Source organism: Gopherus evgoodei, chromosome 4 (assembly GCF_007399415.2).
Source record: "Gopherus evgoodei ecotype Sinaloan lineage chromosome 4, rGopEvg1_v1.p, whole genome shotgun sequence".
Taxonomy (NCBI): Eukaryota; Metazoa; Chordata; order Testudines; family Testudinidae; genus Gopherus; species Gopherus evgoodei.
Genome location: NC_044325.1, coordinates 42,966,560 through 42,983,209, shown reverse-complemented (window position 1 = coordinate 42,983,209; position 16,650 = coordinate 42,966,560). Strand labels below are relative to the sequence as shown.

At 45.5% G+C, this 16,650-nt stretch overlaps 1 protein-coding gene across 2 annotated transcripts in view; it reads left to right on the top strand.

Moving 5' to 3' along the window:
* The window catches only part of ADCK1 (aarF domain containing kinase 1), a 131,912-nt gene that overhangs the window by 47,745 nt on the left and 67,517 nt on the right, over window positions 1–16,650 (top strand). For both annotated transcript variants that reach the window (XM_030559020.1, XM_030559019.1), the window contains exon 4: window positions 10,661–10,864. In XM_030559020.1, coding sequence (XP_030414880.1) covers window positions 10,661–10,864 — 204 coding nt within the window. The remainder of the gene's footprint in view (window positions 1–10,660; window positions 10,865–16,650) is intronic.

Below are 16,650 nucleotides of genomic sequence, written 5' to 3'. Positions count from 1 at the left end.
ATTTCATTGAATGCCCCTTTGTTTGTTATATCATGAGAGGATAAATAAAAGCAATGGATTTACCTTCTCTATCCCATTCATTATTGTATATAACTCCTTCCTGTCCACTCTTATGTGTCTCCTCTCCTCTCTAAACTAATCTGTTTTTGTACAGAAGTTTTTCCTAGGCCTTCAGTAATTTTTGCTGCCCTTCTCTGGACCTTTTTCTCTTTCTGCTCTATCTTTTTTGAAATGGGATGCCCAGCACTGAACACATTAGTCAAGGTGAGGATGTATCTAAGGGCATGATATTTTTAGTATTATTCTCTATCCCTTTCTTAATACAATCTAACAAGTCATTTGCTTTTTCAACTGCCACTGCGCATTGAGCAGATGTTTTCATTGAGCTCGCCAGAACGATGCACAGGTCATTAGTGGTTATAGTTAATTTAGAACCTCTCACTGCATATGAGTAGTACAAATTGTTCCTTCCAACTTGCATAGCCTTGCACTTGTCTACACCGAATTTCATCTGCCACAATGTTGCTCATTCACCTGGCTTTGTTAGGTACTTCTGGAATTCCTGACAGTTTTTTCTGTTCTTGAATAACCCCGGTAATGTCGTGTCAGCCAGAAATGTTACCACCACACTGTTCATCCCATTGCCAGTTCATTGATAAATACAGTGAACACCAGCATTAGTGTGCACTTAGTGGGGTAGGTACTCTACTGTTAACCTTTGGCAATGCTGTACATTGACCATTTATTTCTATGCTTTTTTTCTGTCTCTTAGTATGTCTACACTGGAAAAAGAAGAGGTATTTTAGCATTAGCTAATTTGGATTAAAACAGCAGTAAAGATACAGCAACTCAGGTTAGCAGCTTGTGTGTAAGCCTTTAGGCCAGCCTGGTGTTGAACTTGTAGTGTTAATCAGAGTTACAAGCCAAGTTGCTGTGTCTTTGCTGCTCCTTTAACTATAGTGAGCTAGTGCTAACACTTTTTTGCAATATAGACATACAGTTAGGCTGTGTCTATGCTAGTCTCTCTTCCCCTAATCTTCCAGTGTTGCTACCACTGATTCAGCTTCAGTGGGGCAGCAACAGTGGAAGTGCTAGTGTAGACAGGACTCCTATGGTCATTGGTATTTACATTGCCATGTTGTCTGTCTCTGCTCAGAGCAGGTTTAAAATGAGATAGTTAAAAACACTAATGGCTGCGGGAACCTTGTCTCAACTAGAGATCCTACTTTTGTAATCATTGGTAGAGTTGAATTGGGGTGTAGAAAAGCTGAGAATTTTTGGGGGGATGGGGAATAGATGAATGCAGGCAAGATAATAGTCAGTTTCTGATCCATTACGGTATTTTTTTTTTTGTTTCTTACCAGTAACTACTTGTTTTTCATAATAGCTGTTTGTGAAGGACTTCATGGAAGGCTGTTTGAAAGTTCAAATTGATATCTCCCCTTTCTTCTTTATTTACTTTTGTGTTAACAGGCTCAGAGAATTCTAGTATGTGGAGATTAGAGAGGAATGATTTTTTCCTTCCCCAAATCCATGCCGGTTTGTCTCAATCATATCACATTCAGCTAGGTGATTTATATAGCTCACTCTGTAAATATTGTTTCAACTAATTTACCTGGTACAGAAGTAAGGTTAACTGGGCTTAAATTTCCAGGATCACTCTTGGATCCTTGTTTAAAGACAGACGTGCAACATTTGTTACCCTCCAGTTGTTTAGTAAAAGAGCTGATTTTAATGAGAGCTGGTGTATTTTGTTAGCAGCTCATCCACTTTTAAAATTCCTTCACAGTTCTTGGTGCCTTACACAATGGAAATGCTGCAGTTGTTCCAGCAACCTCCTCTTTTGGCACCTCACTGTGTGCCAGTGCCTTATCTTTATTATCTGAAAAGAGTCATTCCGGGATAGTTCTCTCCCCAACATCCTCCCTCCACTTTTGGTTGCCCAGAGGACCCACCAATTTGCTCAAAGGCGTCCAGTTTCTGATACTGTTATTTAAACATTAGTATCTATACTAGTGCCTAGAGGTGCAAGTCAGGATCAGGAATTTCTGGTGACTTGTATTTGTCTTTGGCTATTTGTTCTTCAGATTCCCCCCATAGCTCTCCTAATCCCCATCACTCATTTTGCCAGCTATGGTTTATGCATCTTCCTAGGATTTTATTTGGGCTGGATTACCCCTTTTAAAGAATCCTTGTTTTATTTGAGGAATGTCCCTTAAACTTGCCCCTTTTTCTTGTCTTTTCTTGCTTCCTTTTGTGTTCAGGGGTATGCAGACTTGGGATTCTGACTAGATAATCTAATAGTCCCCCCTGGCCAGAAACACCATGAAATCAAGTTTGTGTTGAAGTATTTAATTTCCTGATGTGATCTTTTAGTTCTTTCTTACTCAATTCCTTGCCTTTAAAAGTTATCTAGCACTGGTCCCATTTCAGACATCTCACTGTTAGCTTTTGTGTGATCTGAGGAGCTGCTGTTCACTAAGACTCTCTGGGTAATTTTTTTCAAAAGAACTTAAGTGATTTAAGAGCATAAGTCTCCCTGAAACTCAGTGGGTCACGTAAGTACTTTTGAAAATGTTACCTTCTCTCTCCATTTGCTGAGTGTAGTGCTTAAGCCCTGAGGTGCTTCCTCTCAACACTCTGGGGTTATTTCTTTTCTTTCAACCTCTTATGAAGGGCCATATTAAAATCTCTTTGAAAATCCAAGTCAGTTCACTTTAGGGCCAATGCATATGTGTCTGATGCGGGCACTATGGGGAACATGGAAAACTCATCCTGCTGAATCTGAGGGAGGGAGAAACAAATAGAGACTCAGAGATGAGAGTGCAGAGAGAGAAACACACACACTTGTACTGAAGCACTGTCCAAATGGGGTTTAATCTTGGTAATTCTCAGCATTTGAAATGCATAATTTCCTTGCTAACCGCCTAATGTATGTTTGTGTGTCTGCACACACCCCTGTCTAGCCACCTGCCCTTTTCGCAAATCTTACCCCTCCTGCCAACCCAACTGGGAAGCCCTTCTATATTAGGCCAACTCTGTTCTCTGCAGAGCACATCACAACCACCTCCTCCCTTACAGCCAGCAAAATGCTATCTGCTTTGTCAAACCCACCCAGAGCACTGAGTATAGGTTCAGAGGCAGGACTGGCACCAATGTCCTGTTGCTGATGGGTTTGGTGACCCCTCTGGAGGACTTTAGCCACCTGTTGCTCTAAAAGGGTTATCTCTCAAATCATCTTCTCTCACAAGCTACGTTGTTGTGGGTTGGCTTAGTGAGGGAAAGCCGGTCTGAAGTGAGGAGCTCCGCATTCAGTTCTGATCATGATGAGGATGGTGATCATTTTTATGTCTTGTGGTAGTGAGTCCCATAGTCTGGGCCCAGCTCCTGGGAAAATTCTGTCTCCTGCAATCACGGGCCTGCCCCCTTGGTCGACAGCATCACTGTTCTAGTGGAACGTTGCTGTTGTAGCAGGTGGTCGTTGCAGAAGGACAGAAGAATTCTCAGGTGGTGATGGCCAGTCCCATGGATGTCTTTGAGTATTGGACAGAGGCTTTGAACTGGACTCTGCATTTAGGGCCTGAAGTCAATGGAAAAGCTGCCATCAACTTTAGTGTTGCAGGAGCAGGGGTGTAATTGGGTGCCAGTGCAGAACCTCCAGCTTATTTTAATGTTTGTGGCAACCTATGTTTCTGAGTAGGCCTGAGGTCCTGAACACATGGGTCAGGTTGACCTGGCCTATGTCTGATAGGATCAGAAATAATCTTCTGGCTGCTGGCAGATATATGTGGGCATTTTATGCCACTTTGGTTATTTGAACATAAGATAGCATTGAGGAGTCCAAAAGTACCCTTGATAGTGGGGATGTTGTACAGGAAGCAGATTCTTAGCAGTTTCCCTGTTCCTGCCAACAACATCTCATTCTTACCTGGGATCAGCTTTAGTTGGCTTCAATCAGGTGCTAGTTTGGGCAGGCACTGAGAGAGCTGGCGGACGGTGCTGCTTGTGTTTGTTGTAAAGGAGAGGTGCAGCTGAGTGTTGTCTGCGTTCTGCTGGCATTTCAGCCCTTGTCTCACCAGCTGTCCCAAAGGCTACAGGTAGATCTTCACTGATATTAGAAAGGGAGAGGATTGAGCCGAGGGGGCTCTGCAGGTGAGGGCTTTGGAGGGGCAGTGCCCATGACAATCCTCTAGGTTGAGTCTTGGAGGAAGTACCTGTGCCATTTCAGGACACTTCTATTTAAATCCTGTAGCTTCTTAGAGGTGAAGCAGAAGTATCTTGTGATCAGTGGTATCAGATGATGCAGAGGAGTCTAGCAGAATATGTGTGGTGCTCTTTCCTTGTCTATAGTCAGGAGGAGATCATTCACTGGAGGAACAAGTGCTACTTCTATGTCTCATACTCTGGTTCGAAGCCGGACTGGCAGAAATCCAGGATCCTGGCAGCTAACAATGGGAACTGGAGACCCATTTTCTGCCAGCTTTTTGATTAGGTAGGTAAGAAAGGGGAAGTTAGATACTGGACGGTGGGTTTGTGAAGTCTCTACATCCAACTGGTCCCGTTAGCACTGATTGGATTATTGCCCTATGTTTTAGGGCTAATGGTAGATTCCCCTCATCATCAGTCTGTTAGTGGGGGCCCCAGACATACTCTAATTTCTTTCACCACCCAGGAAAAGCAAGGCCAGAGACCCATATGGTGCCCCTGGGAGCCAACAATGCTTCCATCGGTACTTCCAGCATAAATGGGCCAAATTTGTGTTTTGGTTTTCTACTGCTGCTTCTGGTGTCCTGAGAGCCCCTCCTAGATGTGGGTGCCTTTCTCTGAGCAGTAGGATAACTCCTCACAGTGCAAGGTGGTTTGTGCTGGAGGTAGTTGGAGTTTCCTAAGGAGTGGCAGAGTTCCGCAGGGCATGCCTTTGCTGTCTCTGGGGCAGAGGAGAGGTGGGCTGTCTTTGCCTCCACAGCAGGGGCACAGGTGTGCAGACATTCCTTGGGTCTGGGTTGGGCTGCATTTTCTGCCCCCAGTGCTCAATTTTTTTCTTCCTACTGTTTTTTGTCTGAGGTCGCTCAATAACCCTGGTGATCTGTGTGGGCAATGGGGCAAGAGAGGGGGCTTCGGGGCTAGAACATCGATCAGGAACAGGTGTGCCTCACTGATTCTCCCATTCTTTCGCCTCTAGGCTGGGGAGCTTTCTGTGAGTAAATGACTCCAAGCCTCAGTCCTGTGCTTCCTGTGCCATCCTAGTGCTAGTGCCCAATCCTGCTATACAGAAGACTTGGATTCCATTCCCAGCGCCAATCCCTCCCCCCCGGCCTGCCTAGTGCTTGGTGATGGTGAAGAGACGAGAGCCCCGCCCTGCTATACAAGAGACTGGGGTTCAGTCCCTAGCTCCAGTCTCTCCCTTTCCAGGCCAGCCTGATACATGATGCTTTGCAGTGCCACATAGGAGACCTGGGTTTGATGCCTAGTGTCTTGTGTCAGTCCCTGGATCCTCCTGATGCTTAGTGCTCTGCAGTTAGCCATGCGGGAAACTTTGGTTTGGCTCTCACGCCTGGCAGAGATTACGAGCTGTGTGGGGGCAGCATATTCCTGGTTCCCATTTTGTCTCTGGGAGCTCACAGGGCTTTGGCCTGACCTTCTTCCCACATCAGAGATCGTAGAACACAAGTGGGGCTGGATGTGTTTAATTCAAACCGGCTGCCCCCAGCCTGTCCTTCCTTTCCCCTGGAATACAGGCAAACTCTGGGGAGCTATAGACAGCAATTGCCTCCCGCTGCCTTCACTGGCGGCTGGATTTTTTCTCCTCTGCTGGAGACAGTGTGTTGAGGACAATTATCCAAGCTGCATAAAAGCTGTTTTCCTATAATGGGTTGAACTCCTTGTACTGTGACAAACTGCCCAGCTGCTCTGGCTGCCTCCTGGTCCCTTTCTCTTTCATCCCTATTACTCCCTCTCTCCCTCTTTTGCTGTTTCTTTCTCTTTCATTCCTTCCGTTCCCCACTCCCTTTCTCTACCTATCTTCCCCCATCTCTCCCCATACACATACACACAAGGCAGAGGCAGGGGGAACAGCCAGGTCAAGAACCTAGTTGCCACAACAAAAGAATCAAAGGAGTCCAATAAAATGCAGCACACTCTTCCCTGTGACTGCAGCCCAGACAACCTGAAGGCAGCATTTTATATATGTAAGTCTGAGTGCATTTTTGAGCTGTGGCAGGTGTGTGCACTTTTGTAGTATGGGTTACTCTTGCAAAGGGATGTGTATGTGTGTGCACACACACACATGTAAGCTTATGTATGTGTATTGGCACATCCATCTACCTGTCTGATCTATTTTGGGTTTTCTGGAGTGTCCAGCACCATAGTATCTATGTGATTCATAGGTCAATGAGATCTGCATACAATACTGTCATAAACAGATAGCTAAGGGTCAATGTCTCTTACACCTAGAACGAGGTAACCTGAAGCACCTGACCAGAGGACCAATCAGGAAACCAGACTTTTTCAGGTCTGGGTAGAGGGAAGTTTTTGTGTCTGAGTTCTTTGTCTTGGGCCTGTCTCTCTCTCGGCTATGGGAGGATTTCTGTCTCTTGCTTTCTAATCTTCTGTTTCCCAGTTGTAAGTACAAAAGATCAGATAGTGATTTATGTTTTTTTGTATTTTACATGTGTGTAGTTGCTGGAGTGTTTTGAATTGTATTCTTTTTGAATAAGGCTGTTTATTCATATTTCTTTTAAGCAATTGACCCTGTATTTGTCACCTTAATACAGAGAGACCATTTTTATGTATTTTTCTTTCTTTTTACATAAAGCTTTCTTTTTAAGACCTGTTGGAGTTTTTCTTTAGTGGGGAACTCCAGGGAATTGAGTCTGTGCTCACCAGGGAATTGATGGGAGGAAGAAGTCAGGGGGAAATCTGTGTGTGTTAGATTTACTAGCCTGACTTTGCATTCCCTCTGGGTGAGGGGGGAAGAGAGATTAGCTCTCGGTACTTCTGTTTTCCAAGGCTGGAAACGGGGAGGGTGGAATCCCTCTGTTTAGATTCACGGAACTTGCTTCTGTGTATCTCTCCAGGAACACCTGGAGGGGGGAAGGGAAAAGGTTTATTTCCCTTTGTTGTGAGACTCAAGGGATTTGGGTCTTGGGGTCCCCAGGGAAGGTTTGGGGGGACCCGAGTGCCCCAAAACACTCTAATTTTTTGGGTGGTGGCAGCTTTACCAGGTCCAAGCTGGTAACTAAGCTTGGAGGTTTTCATGCTAACCCCCATATTTTGGACGCTAAGGTCCAAATCTGGGACTAGGTTATGACAAATACCCCTCATGTATCTCCTGAGTTTTCTGCTCTGCTCCATTCCCCTTCTTTTAAGGTATTGTCGTTTATAGTGAGAAATGCTTTGTCATAGAAGAGGTTTTTGTAGGGTGCCCTGAAAGGGGTCAGACTCTGGATTGGTTTGACCTCCTCTAGCAGCTCGTTTCACAGCTGAATCTCCTTGATTGAGAGAGATTTGTCTCTGACTCCTGCATGCTGCCTCTGGCCTTGGTGAGATGTATTGTCCCAAAGGAGAGATGCTATCACTGACGTAGCTGCATGAGAGATGGGAAGCTCAGGACCAAGTGTTGAACTGGTACGGGAAGTGAACTGGACACCAGTGGAGGGATTGGAGCTCCGGGACAAAGCATTTACAGCAGTCCACCCCGTTGAGGGTGTCTCTGTGTGAGTGCATGCTAGTTATTTTCAGAGAGTGGAAACACATTTTGCCAAAATGCTGCCTGCACTGATCTGTCCTGGGGTGTTAAATGTTTGATGTCCTCTACTGCAACTTCCCCCAAGGATGTTTAACTTCTTGAGCCCCCTCCAGGCATACTTTTATCAGAGTCTCCTCACCTGCTGGCAAGGGGCTGGAGGATGTGCCCTGCTTTGTTTAAAGGGACCCTAGTGCTCTTTCACGATACTGAGGAGTTTAGGCTCCAAATTTGTTCTCCCTGAGTGAGACATGGAATCCAGTTTTCAAGCTTGACTTGTTTGGAGTTGGCTTTAAGGGGCTCCTGGGATCACAGGGAGGTCTCCCTGTTCCACTATTCTGTTCTACACAGGTTCTTATACCACAATAATTGCCATAGCTTCGGAGCGCTTTCCAGTAGTGCATTAAGCAACATAACTAACCTCTGTCATGTATAGTTCATTCTCACTCAGCCTCGCAAGAGGAGAATTGTGTCTGCAATGTAGGGTTTGGGTTTGAGTGTGAGAGTTTGGTTTTTTTTAATGTAGACGCTACTTTGTGTTTATACGGAGAAGGCTGGTCAAAGAAATATGTCTTGCACTTGAAGCAGAACGTGATGAGGCTTTTGATAGTCTGTAGTTCCACAGCCTCTGAGCAGCCCCTGAGAAAACTCCATCTCCAAGCTTTGACAGACAAGCTTTATGGTCAAGAGTTCCACTGTGCCAGAGGAGTGGAGTTGTTGAGCAGTGGTCTTCACTCTGGAGCTTTGTGTGAGCTTTTATATATGTTGGGCCTGGGCCATGGAACACCTTGAATCATAGAATCATAGGACTGGAAGGGACCTCAAGAGGTCTTCTAGTCCAGTCCCCTGCACTCATGGCAGGACTAAGGATTATCTAGACCATCCCTAATAGGTATTTGTCTAACTTGCTCTGAAAAATTTCCAACAACAGAGATTCAATAACCTCCCTAGGTAATTTATTCCAGTGCTTAACCACCCTGATAATTAGGAAGTTTTTCCTAATGTCCAACCTAAACCACCCTTGCTGCAATTTAAGCCCATTGCTTCTTGTCCTATCCTCAGCGGTTAAAGAGAAAAATTTTTCTCCCTCTTCTTTGTAACAACCTTTTATGTACTTGAAAACTGTTGAAGACAGAGCCAAGTCTGAGGACGGAATGTCGTGTATTGCAACTTACTGGCTGTGAGACTGGATTTAAAATCCCACATTGTTGTTTTCATTGATCAATAATTCATAATGCTACAAGAAGAGTATTCAAGCCAAGCACGTAAAAGTTAGGACATGCAGAGTTTTAGGTTGAAAGCTCAGCCTTAACTCTGCCCACTACCCCATTGCTTATGTTTTAATATATAGGGTATGTCTACACTGCAGCTGGAAGGTGTAATTCCCAGCTCAGGTAGATATATACATATTAGCTCTGATTTAGCTAGTGGACTAACAATAGCAGTGTGGCTCTTGGGGTAATGGCAGTGGCTTGGACTAGCTGCCTGAGTGGAATCCTGTCTGAGATCCTAGGTATAGATCTAAGATACTACCTCTGCTAGTATGGCCACACTGCTATTTTTGGTAAACAAACTTGATCACAGCTAGCATGTGTCAGTCTACCCAAGTTGGGAATTACACTTCCCAGCTGCAGTGCAGACATAGCCTATATGTTAAAACATAAGCAGTGGGATAGTGAGCAGAGTAAAGGCTGACTGAGCTTGCAACATGAGCTTTGTATTTCCTACCTTTTTAGTGCTTGTTTTTGTTTTTTGTTTTAAACTTTTGAAAGTTACACTAATGCTAGTTTTTTGCTGGTCATTTCTCCAGGTATTCTGAATATCTGAGTGACTGGGTGTGAACTGCTAGAAGCTGATGTTTGTGGCAATGTCACTGAAAAAGGGAGCTCACTCCAGAATTGCTTTTCTGTTTGGGATTTGACTGACTGCTGATACCTGATGCTGTGAAGTATTAGCCACTTGCATGCAGATAGCAGAAAAGTATAGAAATGGATGGGTCTTTTTACTTGTAAATTTTCTGGAATTCTAATAATGTAGCCGGATAAAGTCAGTCACAGTTTGTTACCTTCCTGAATGTCGAGTGCGCTTGTGCCCCAGGGAGCGTTTCTAGTAATAGTGTAAGGCAGAATAAATCATAGCTATTAAAGGGTCAGGTGACTGGCACACTTTTGTGATACAGATTCAGGGTCACTGGTTGAAATCCAGACCTGGCTAGTGTGTGTTTACAATTGTTTGCAGTGTTGTAGCCATCTACAGTTGTTGTTTGATGGCTGGTTGTTGGCCAATGTGAAATGAATTTGAGAGGCCTCCTAATTCCTAGTGTCCACTTCACTGACATCACACTTCAACTGGCATGAATAGGCCCCTGCACAGGTTGTAGCTATTCTGCTGGTAAATAGGATCGGATTGCCAAGGAGCTGCCCATCAGCACCATTTACCCCTGCTAAATTGACGGAAAATAGTTTTTGTTTTTGTTTTGCTGTGTCTTTAAATAGGATGTCTTCCCCCGAGAAAGCTTCTGTGCTGACACCCTCAGGATGGCATCTGTCTTCCCTCTCCTCCCTCCTCCACTTTAGTCCACTGCACTCACACTGAGAACAGAGCCACGCATGTGTGTTTTAAACTGGAGCAATGGTCCTGACTTTTAATTTATGCTGTGGCACGCCTCCTGTGGCTCTGTGTCAGTTCCTGTTCATCAACAAAACACATTCCCACAGTTTAGCTGACAATAGGTGATGCAGGTGCACCTCCAAGGAAGGATAAAAATAAAAAAGAAAAGCAGCTGCATTTGAAACCTAAGGGAGTAAAAGTGTGCATGCATGTGGGGGCCCAGGGGGGGAAAGCAAAGGTGAAGGGAGGAATAAGGAGCAAAGAGTTGGAGAAAGGGGCTTGGCTGATGTTTTGATCTCTCTGTAGGTGCATCTGCGCTCTGCGGAACGTCTCCGGGACCTGTGCTGCGCCAACAGAGGCACCTTCATCAAAGTGGGGCAGCATTTGGGGGCACTCGACTACCTTCTGCCTGAGGAATACACTCGCACCCTGAAGATACTACACAGCCAGGCCCCACAGAGCAGCATGCAGGAGATTGAACAAGTGATCCGTGAGGACCTGGGCAAAGAGGTATGAGACAATGTAGCCCTCACTGGCCTGCCAGGCAAGCCAGCTGCAGCATGACAGCTCTGGGCAGCGAGCCAGAGGGAAACAGGAGCAATGAGCTGCTTGGTGATTTTCCTTCATAGGTGGAAACATGACAAGGAAGTTCACGACACTGGCCTTGTGCTTTGGAAGACTTAGATTACAAGAGAGACAGCACTGGGAGTCATCTTATCCTAGCTCTGGGGCAAGTGTGGTATTTCCCACACATTGCTGGGCATGGCTGGCAAAGTCTTGTGAGAATTACGGGGGAGGAGAGGGTTGCTGGGCAGGAATGAGGGACATCAGCAGAACAGTGTGTGCAAGGGCCTGGTCTGAGAATAGCAGGGGTGCAAGAGGTCAGGACTGAGGCCCATGAGCAGAGCTATGGGGTTCCCCGGGATTGGAATGCGGGGGTGTTGCAGTTGAGGAGCGAGATACATTGGCAGATCTGTGTGTGGGCAGATAGCACTGCCCCTGGCTGTTCTCTACCATGTGTACCTGGCTCTGACAGCCCTTTACTTTCACAAGCCCCTAATTAACCCCAGATGAAAAAAATAAATAAGTCCCTTTAATAACAGCATAAATCGCTTTTGCTGCTGATACTAAGGCAACAGACTAGCAAAGGAGGCTGCACCATTAACCCTTGGGGCCTGGGAGTGAAGTAAGTGTGATATCCTGCGGCTTTTCAACTCATCCCTCATGGTGACAGCTCTATCCTCTAGACTGAGGAGTGCCTCGCATGTAGGGAGTAGGCCATAGGGAGTGTGGGTATGAAGCAGAGCAGTGAGAATGGGAGTGGTATGTGGGGAGGAGGGGCAGCTTTATGCCTGGGTAATGGTAGAGAATGTTGGTGGAGGTAAATGGGTCAGGGTGCTGGGGGAGGGTTGGGTAGTGTGGGAGCAAGGGATGTGTGTCAGGTACTTTATGTTATGGCTGCGTGTATGGGAATGTATTGGGGAGAGTGCGCCTAGCCGTGTGGGTAGTATGGCTAGGTGTGTGTACCTGGGAGTCTATAGGGGGTGTTCTGGGTGGATATGTAGGGCATTGGGATGGGTCTGGCTCTGTGTAAGTTGTAGGGGTGACTATTCACCAGTGACATGAGGGATTGGATAAGGGGGTTGGATATTCATGAATGACAGTGAGCATTTCCCCATAGTTCAATTGCAGAGTTAATGTCAGCTTATGACCAGCCTTCATATTGCCTGTATGTGAGACCAACACCCCTCAGCTTCATTGCATGGTTTGTGCCAGCTGGATTTGTAGCACACCAAATACATGGAGGGAGAGAAACAGGCCAGTGTAACCACTCCGTGCAGTACCCATCCTCCAGCTTCTCCCTAGAGTAGAGGTTCAGCCAGCCTTTCCCCGTGGTGGGTGGAGAGGGAAGCCGGGCTGGGATTAGACAGTATTAAAACACAAAAGCAGCCGCCTCTGGCTCGGCACGCGCTGCTTCTCTCTCTAGCTGAATGGGCGCTCGGTGACGGGGCCTTTTCTTCTCTCTTAAATGCATTTTCAGCTGCCACTGATCCGCCCTGGTTTCTTTCAGCGTTTCAGGAGTTAGATGAGCTTTCCATGCCTCATTGATTTCCAGCGAGGCAACTCGAATCCCCCTCTCAGCAGCAGCCTTTCCTCTTAGTATTCATTTCACTCACATGGGCAGTGTCGGGGTGATCTTTAATTTTAAAGAGACAGAGGAAGCAAATAAGAATGCTAAAATGAGAGAGAAAAGGGTATTAAAAGAGACAGAGAAGAAGGAATCAGATAGAGATAAGGGAAGAAATTTGGAGAAAAAGAAAGGTGCTGATAAGGGTGGATCATAATGAGGTCAGAGATAGTTGCTTGAGTCCATTAGTTATAGGCAACTGAGTCGAGGTAGTTAAAAACAAAAAGGATTTTGAGAAGCCTAATTTGCTGAAGGCCTCCTTGCTGGAGCCTGTAGAAGGCCGTGCACTTACACCACAGATGAAGCTAGTCCATGCGTAGAAATATGTTCACCACATTTTAAAAACAAAATGTTGAATTAAAAATTGGGATTTTGGTAAGAGGGTGGGAGTGGGAGATGGAATATTGAAATATTACCTTGATGGGTCAGGAACCAAGAGACAACAGCATGATGCCTGGAAACCTGCAGCTAAAATGTACTTGAAGCAGATAATGAACCTGAACTCTGGAGAGATTTAAAGAAATGATCTAAACTGACCTAGGGCCCAATCTTGCTGCTGTAGAATTCATTTGCAGAACTGTCATGGGTGGGAGCAGGGGCAGAAAGTAATGAAATGAGGTTCAACCTGGATCAATACAGGTTTGGGAGGAAAAACCCACCAAAAATAGTGATATTGCAGGGAGAAATCTGACAAACAGCAAAGGCTAAAGAGACTAAGGGTGAGAGTGGCCAGCAAATTAGACAGGAGTTTGCAATGGGATGTGGTAGGGAAGGGGAAAAGAACCAATAATACTGAGTTGAATGTGCAGCCGCATCATGTCATGGTGCTGGAAGGGAGTAGTCCTTCTCTCGGTGGCCTTAATGTGACCCCACCTAGAATAGTTTCTTAAAGCCCCATGCACCTGAGAAACAGAAATAAACAATGTTTTCAAAGAACAGCACAAATGATCAGGAGGCTGATGGGCCTGATTTATGAGCAATGATTAAAAGAGCTCAATATGCATACAGTGGACAGCATTTCCTGTAGCAGGGCTATGGGAGTTTGTGGGGATGTAAGAACTCCTATCATGGGCCGGCCAATAAGCTGTGTTGGAACCCAGGACTTTCAGCACTGCAGCATGGAGCTACAGGACTAATCCGTTAGCTTGGAGCAGTAGAAGATGACTGTTTTCTGCTGATCAGACACAGAAGGAGAAGCATAATACATGCCAATCAGTGGATCACACTGTCTTCTCCTGTTCTAAATATATGGGAATACTGCAGCAGCTCAGATCTGTGTGTATTTGGACAGTGCCTAGTGCTAGATAGGAGCTATTGGATAATAAATAATCGCCAATATCCCATTGTGAGCACTGTCAGCAAATGCTGTGTTTTTAATGTCAGCCATAGTAGGTTGCTTAAATGATCATGTCAAAAGTGACAACTGTCAAGGACTGTGTAAAGAGAGTGGGGGAGAGGAAAACTTTTTGGGGATGAGGCTTTCCAGGAGGGTATGAATTGGAGCAATGGGATGACACTGAGCAAAGGAAATTTCACTAAATTTCAGGAAACACTCAAGGGTGGGAGCCAGTGTTCCCTCTGATTTTTTCCACCCATGTGCGGAATAAATGTTGTTATGTGCACCAAGATAATGTGCGGATGTAGGCCACCAGTGGAAGCAAAACACCTAGATATAATATATACTTTTTAAAAGTTACCAGTAGGGATAATTACTCCAGCCTGGACAAGTTAGGCATTTTAGAACTCACTACTCAAAGAATTAAATTTAAGTGAGAAATAAAAATTATGAAATGCATAGACCAGTCAGAAAAACTCAGATAACAACACTTTGAAATAATAAAATTACAGAGAATATATGTGCATTGCAGGAAGTACCAAGAACAACAACAACAGTGTTGGGAGGTGTGTGACACAGACTGTGTGTGTGTGTGTGTGTGTGTGTGTGTGTGTGTGTGTGTGTGTGTGTGTGTGTGTGTGTGTGTGTGTGTGTGAGAGAGAGAGAGAGATGTGCGCACACATACAGACTCTATGTGCTGATTACTCAGAGAGTAGTTGTTAATGGCTCCCAATTCTGCTGGAAAGGTATAACAAGTGGGGTTCTGCAGGGGTCTGTTTTGGGACCGGTTCTGTTCAATATCTTCATCAACGATTTAGATGTTGGCATAGAAAGTATGCTTATTAAGTTTGCGGACGATACCAAACTGGGAGGGATTGCAACTGTTCTGGAGGACAGGGTCAAAATTCAAAATGATCTGGACAAATTGGAGAAATGGTCTGAGGTAAACAGGATGAAGTTGAATAAAGATAAATGCAAAGTGCTCCACTTAGGAAGGAACAATCAGTTTTACACATACAGAATGGGAAGAGACTGTCTAGGAAGGAGTATGGCAGAAAGAGATCTAGGGGTCATAGTGGACCACAAGCTTAATATGAGTGAACAGTGTGATACTGTTGCAAAAAAAGCAAACATGATTCTGGGATGCATTAACAGGTGTGTTGTAAACAAGACACGAGAAGTCATTCTTCCGCTTTACTTTGCTCTGGTTAGGCCTCAACTGGAGTATTGTGTCCAGTTCTGGGCACCGCATTTCAAGAAAGATGTGGAGAAATTGGAGAGGGTCCAGAGAAGAGCAACAAGAATGATTAAAGGTCTTGAGAACATGACCTATGAAGGAAGGCTGAAGGAATTGGGTTTGTTTAGTTTGGAAAAGAGAAGACTGAGAGGGGACCTGATAGCAGTTTTCAGGTATCTAAAAGGGTGTCATCAGGAGGAGGGAGAAAACTTGTTCACCTTAGCCTCCAATGATAGAACAAGAAGCAATGGGCTTAAACTGCAGCAAGGGAGATTTAGGTTGGACATTAGGAAAAAGTTCCTAACTGTCAGGGTAGTTAAACACTGGAATAGATTGCCTAGGGAAGTTGTGGAATCTCCATCGCTGGAGATATTTAAGAGTAGGTTAGATAAATGTCTATCAGGGATGGTCTAGACAGTATTTGGTCCTGCCATGAGGGCAGGGGACTGGACTCGATGACCTCTCGAGGTCCCTTCCAGTCCTAGAGTCTATGAGTCTATGAGTCTATTGCTGGGGAAGTTTCTGAAAGATGCCCGTTTGCTGTTTCTTTAAGGCACTCACTGAAAGCTCTCCTCCTCCTGAACCATGTCCCTCCTCCCTTGCTCTGTGGAGATGGGGTGCATGGGCAGGGAAGAGGGGTAGAGTGTGTGTGTGAGAGAGAGAGACAGACAGACAGACAGAGACAGAGATTGTGCGTGCTGGCTGCTGGAGAAGTCTCTGAGAGACTGTGTGCTGTCTCTTTAAGGCACTCACTCACCCGAAGGCTTGTTCAGACCTCAGAGCTGCTGTGAGTCCTGAGCCTTGTCCCTTCCCCTCTACCTTGCTCTGTGGAGATGTGGTACAGGGAGGGGGACACCATGACATCAGGACCCACCTTCCTCCTCCTGTCCCCTGCACAGCCAGCAGGAGGGTCCTGGGAGCAGCTGTAGAAGCAACATGGCTGCAAAGCAGCCTGCGGAAGGGGCACCTGAACACACACTGCCGGCTGGATATGTGTGGCTCTGCTAATCAACTGCACAGCACTTCAGTCTCTCCTGGGCAGCCACCCAACCACGCAGCTTACAGGGAACACAGGGGGGAGCAGTTAGACAGTGCCAGAGGGAAGGAAAGTTTATTCAACTCTGATTTGTATCTGTTCTTTTAACCTAACTTGACAAGGCATGTGCCCCATCCCCAAAGTTTTCCTCTCCTTCACCTCTCTTTATATATACTTTTGGAATGGAGACAAACTACTTTCAGTGGAACCTGTGCTCTGGAAAGTAAATATTTTTCTGGTAGTATCAAATCAGTGAACTTTAAAACTAGCTCTTTAAAAAAAAATGTACTTTAGAAACGGGGAGGAACTGGCAGGCATTTCCAGAGCATCTTTCACCACAGTATCCAGGTCCCTCACCTGGATGGGGACCAATTCAGCAGCCTGTGCAACAACTCCTTTCCTCCATGTGTCCTTGATATCTGTCTCCTCTGTTTGGCTCCAATGCTTTTCATCCCAACCCCAAATATGACTCTCTATTGCCTGATCTGTTGATTATATA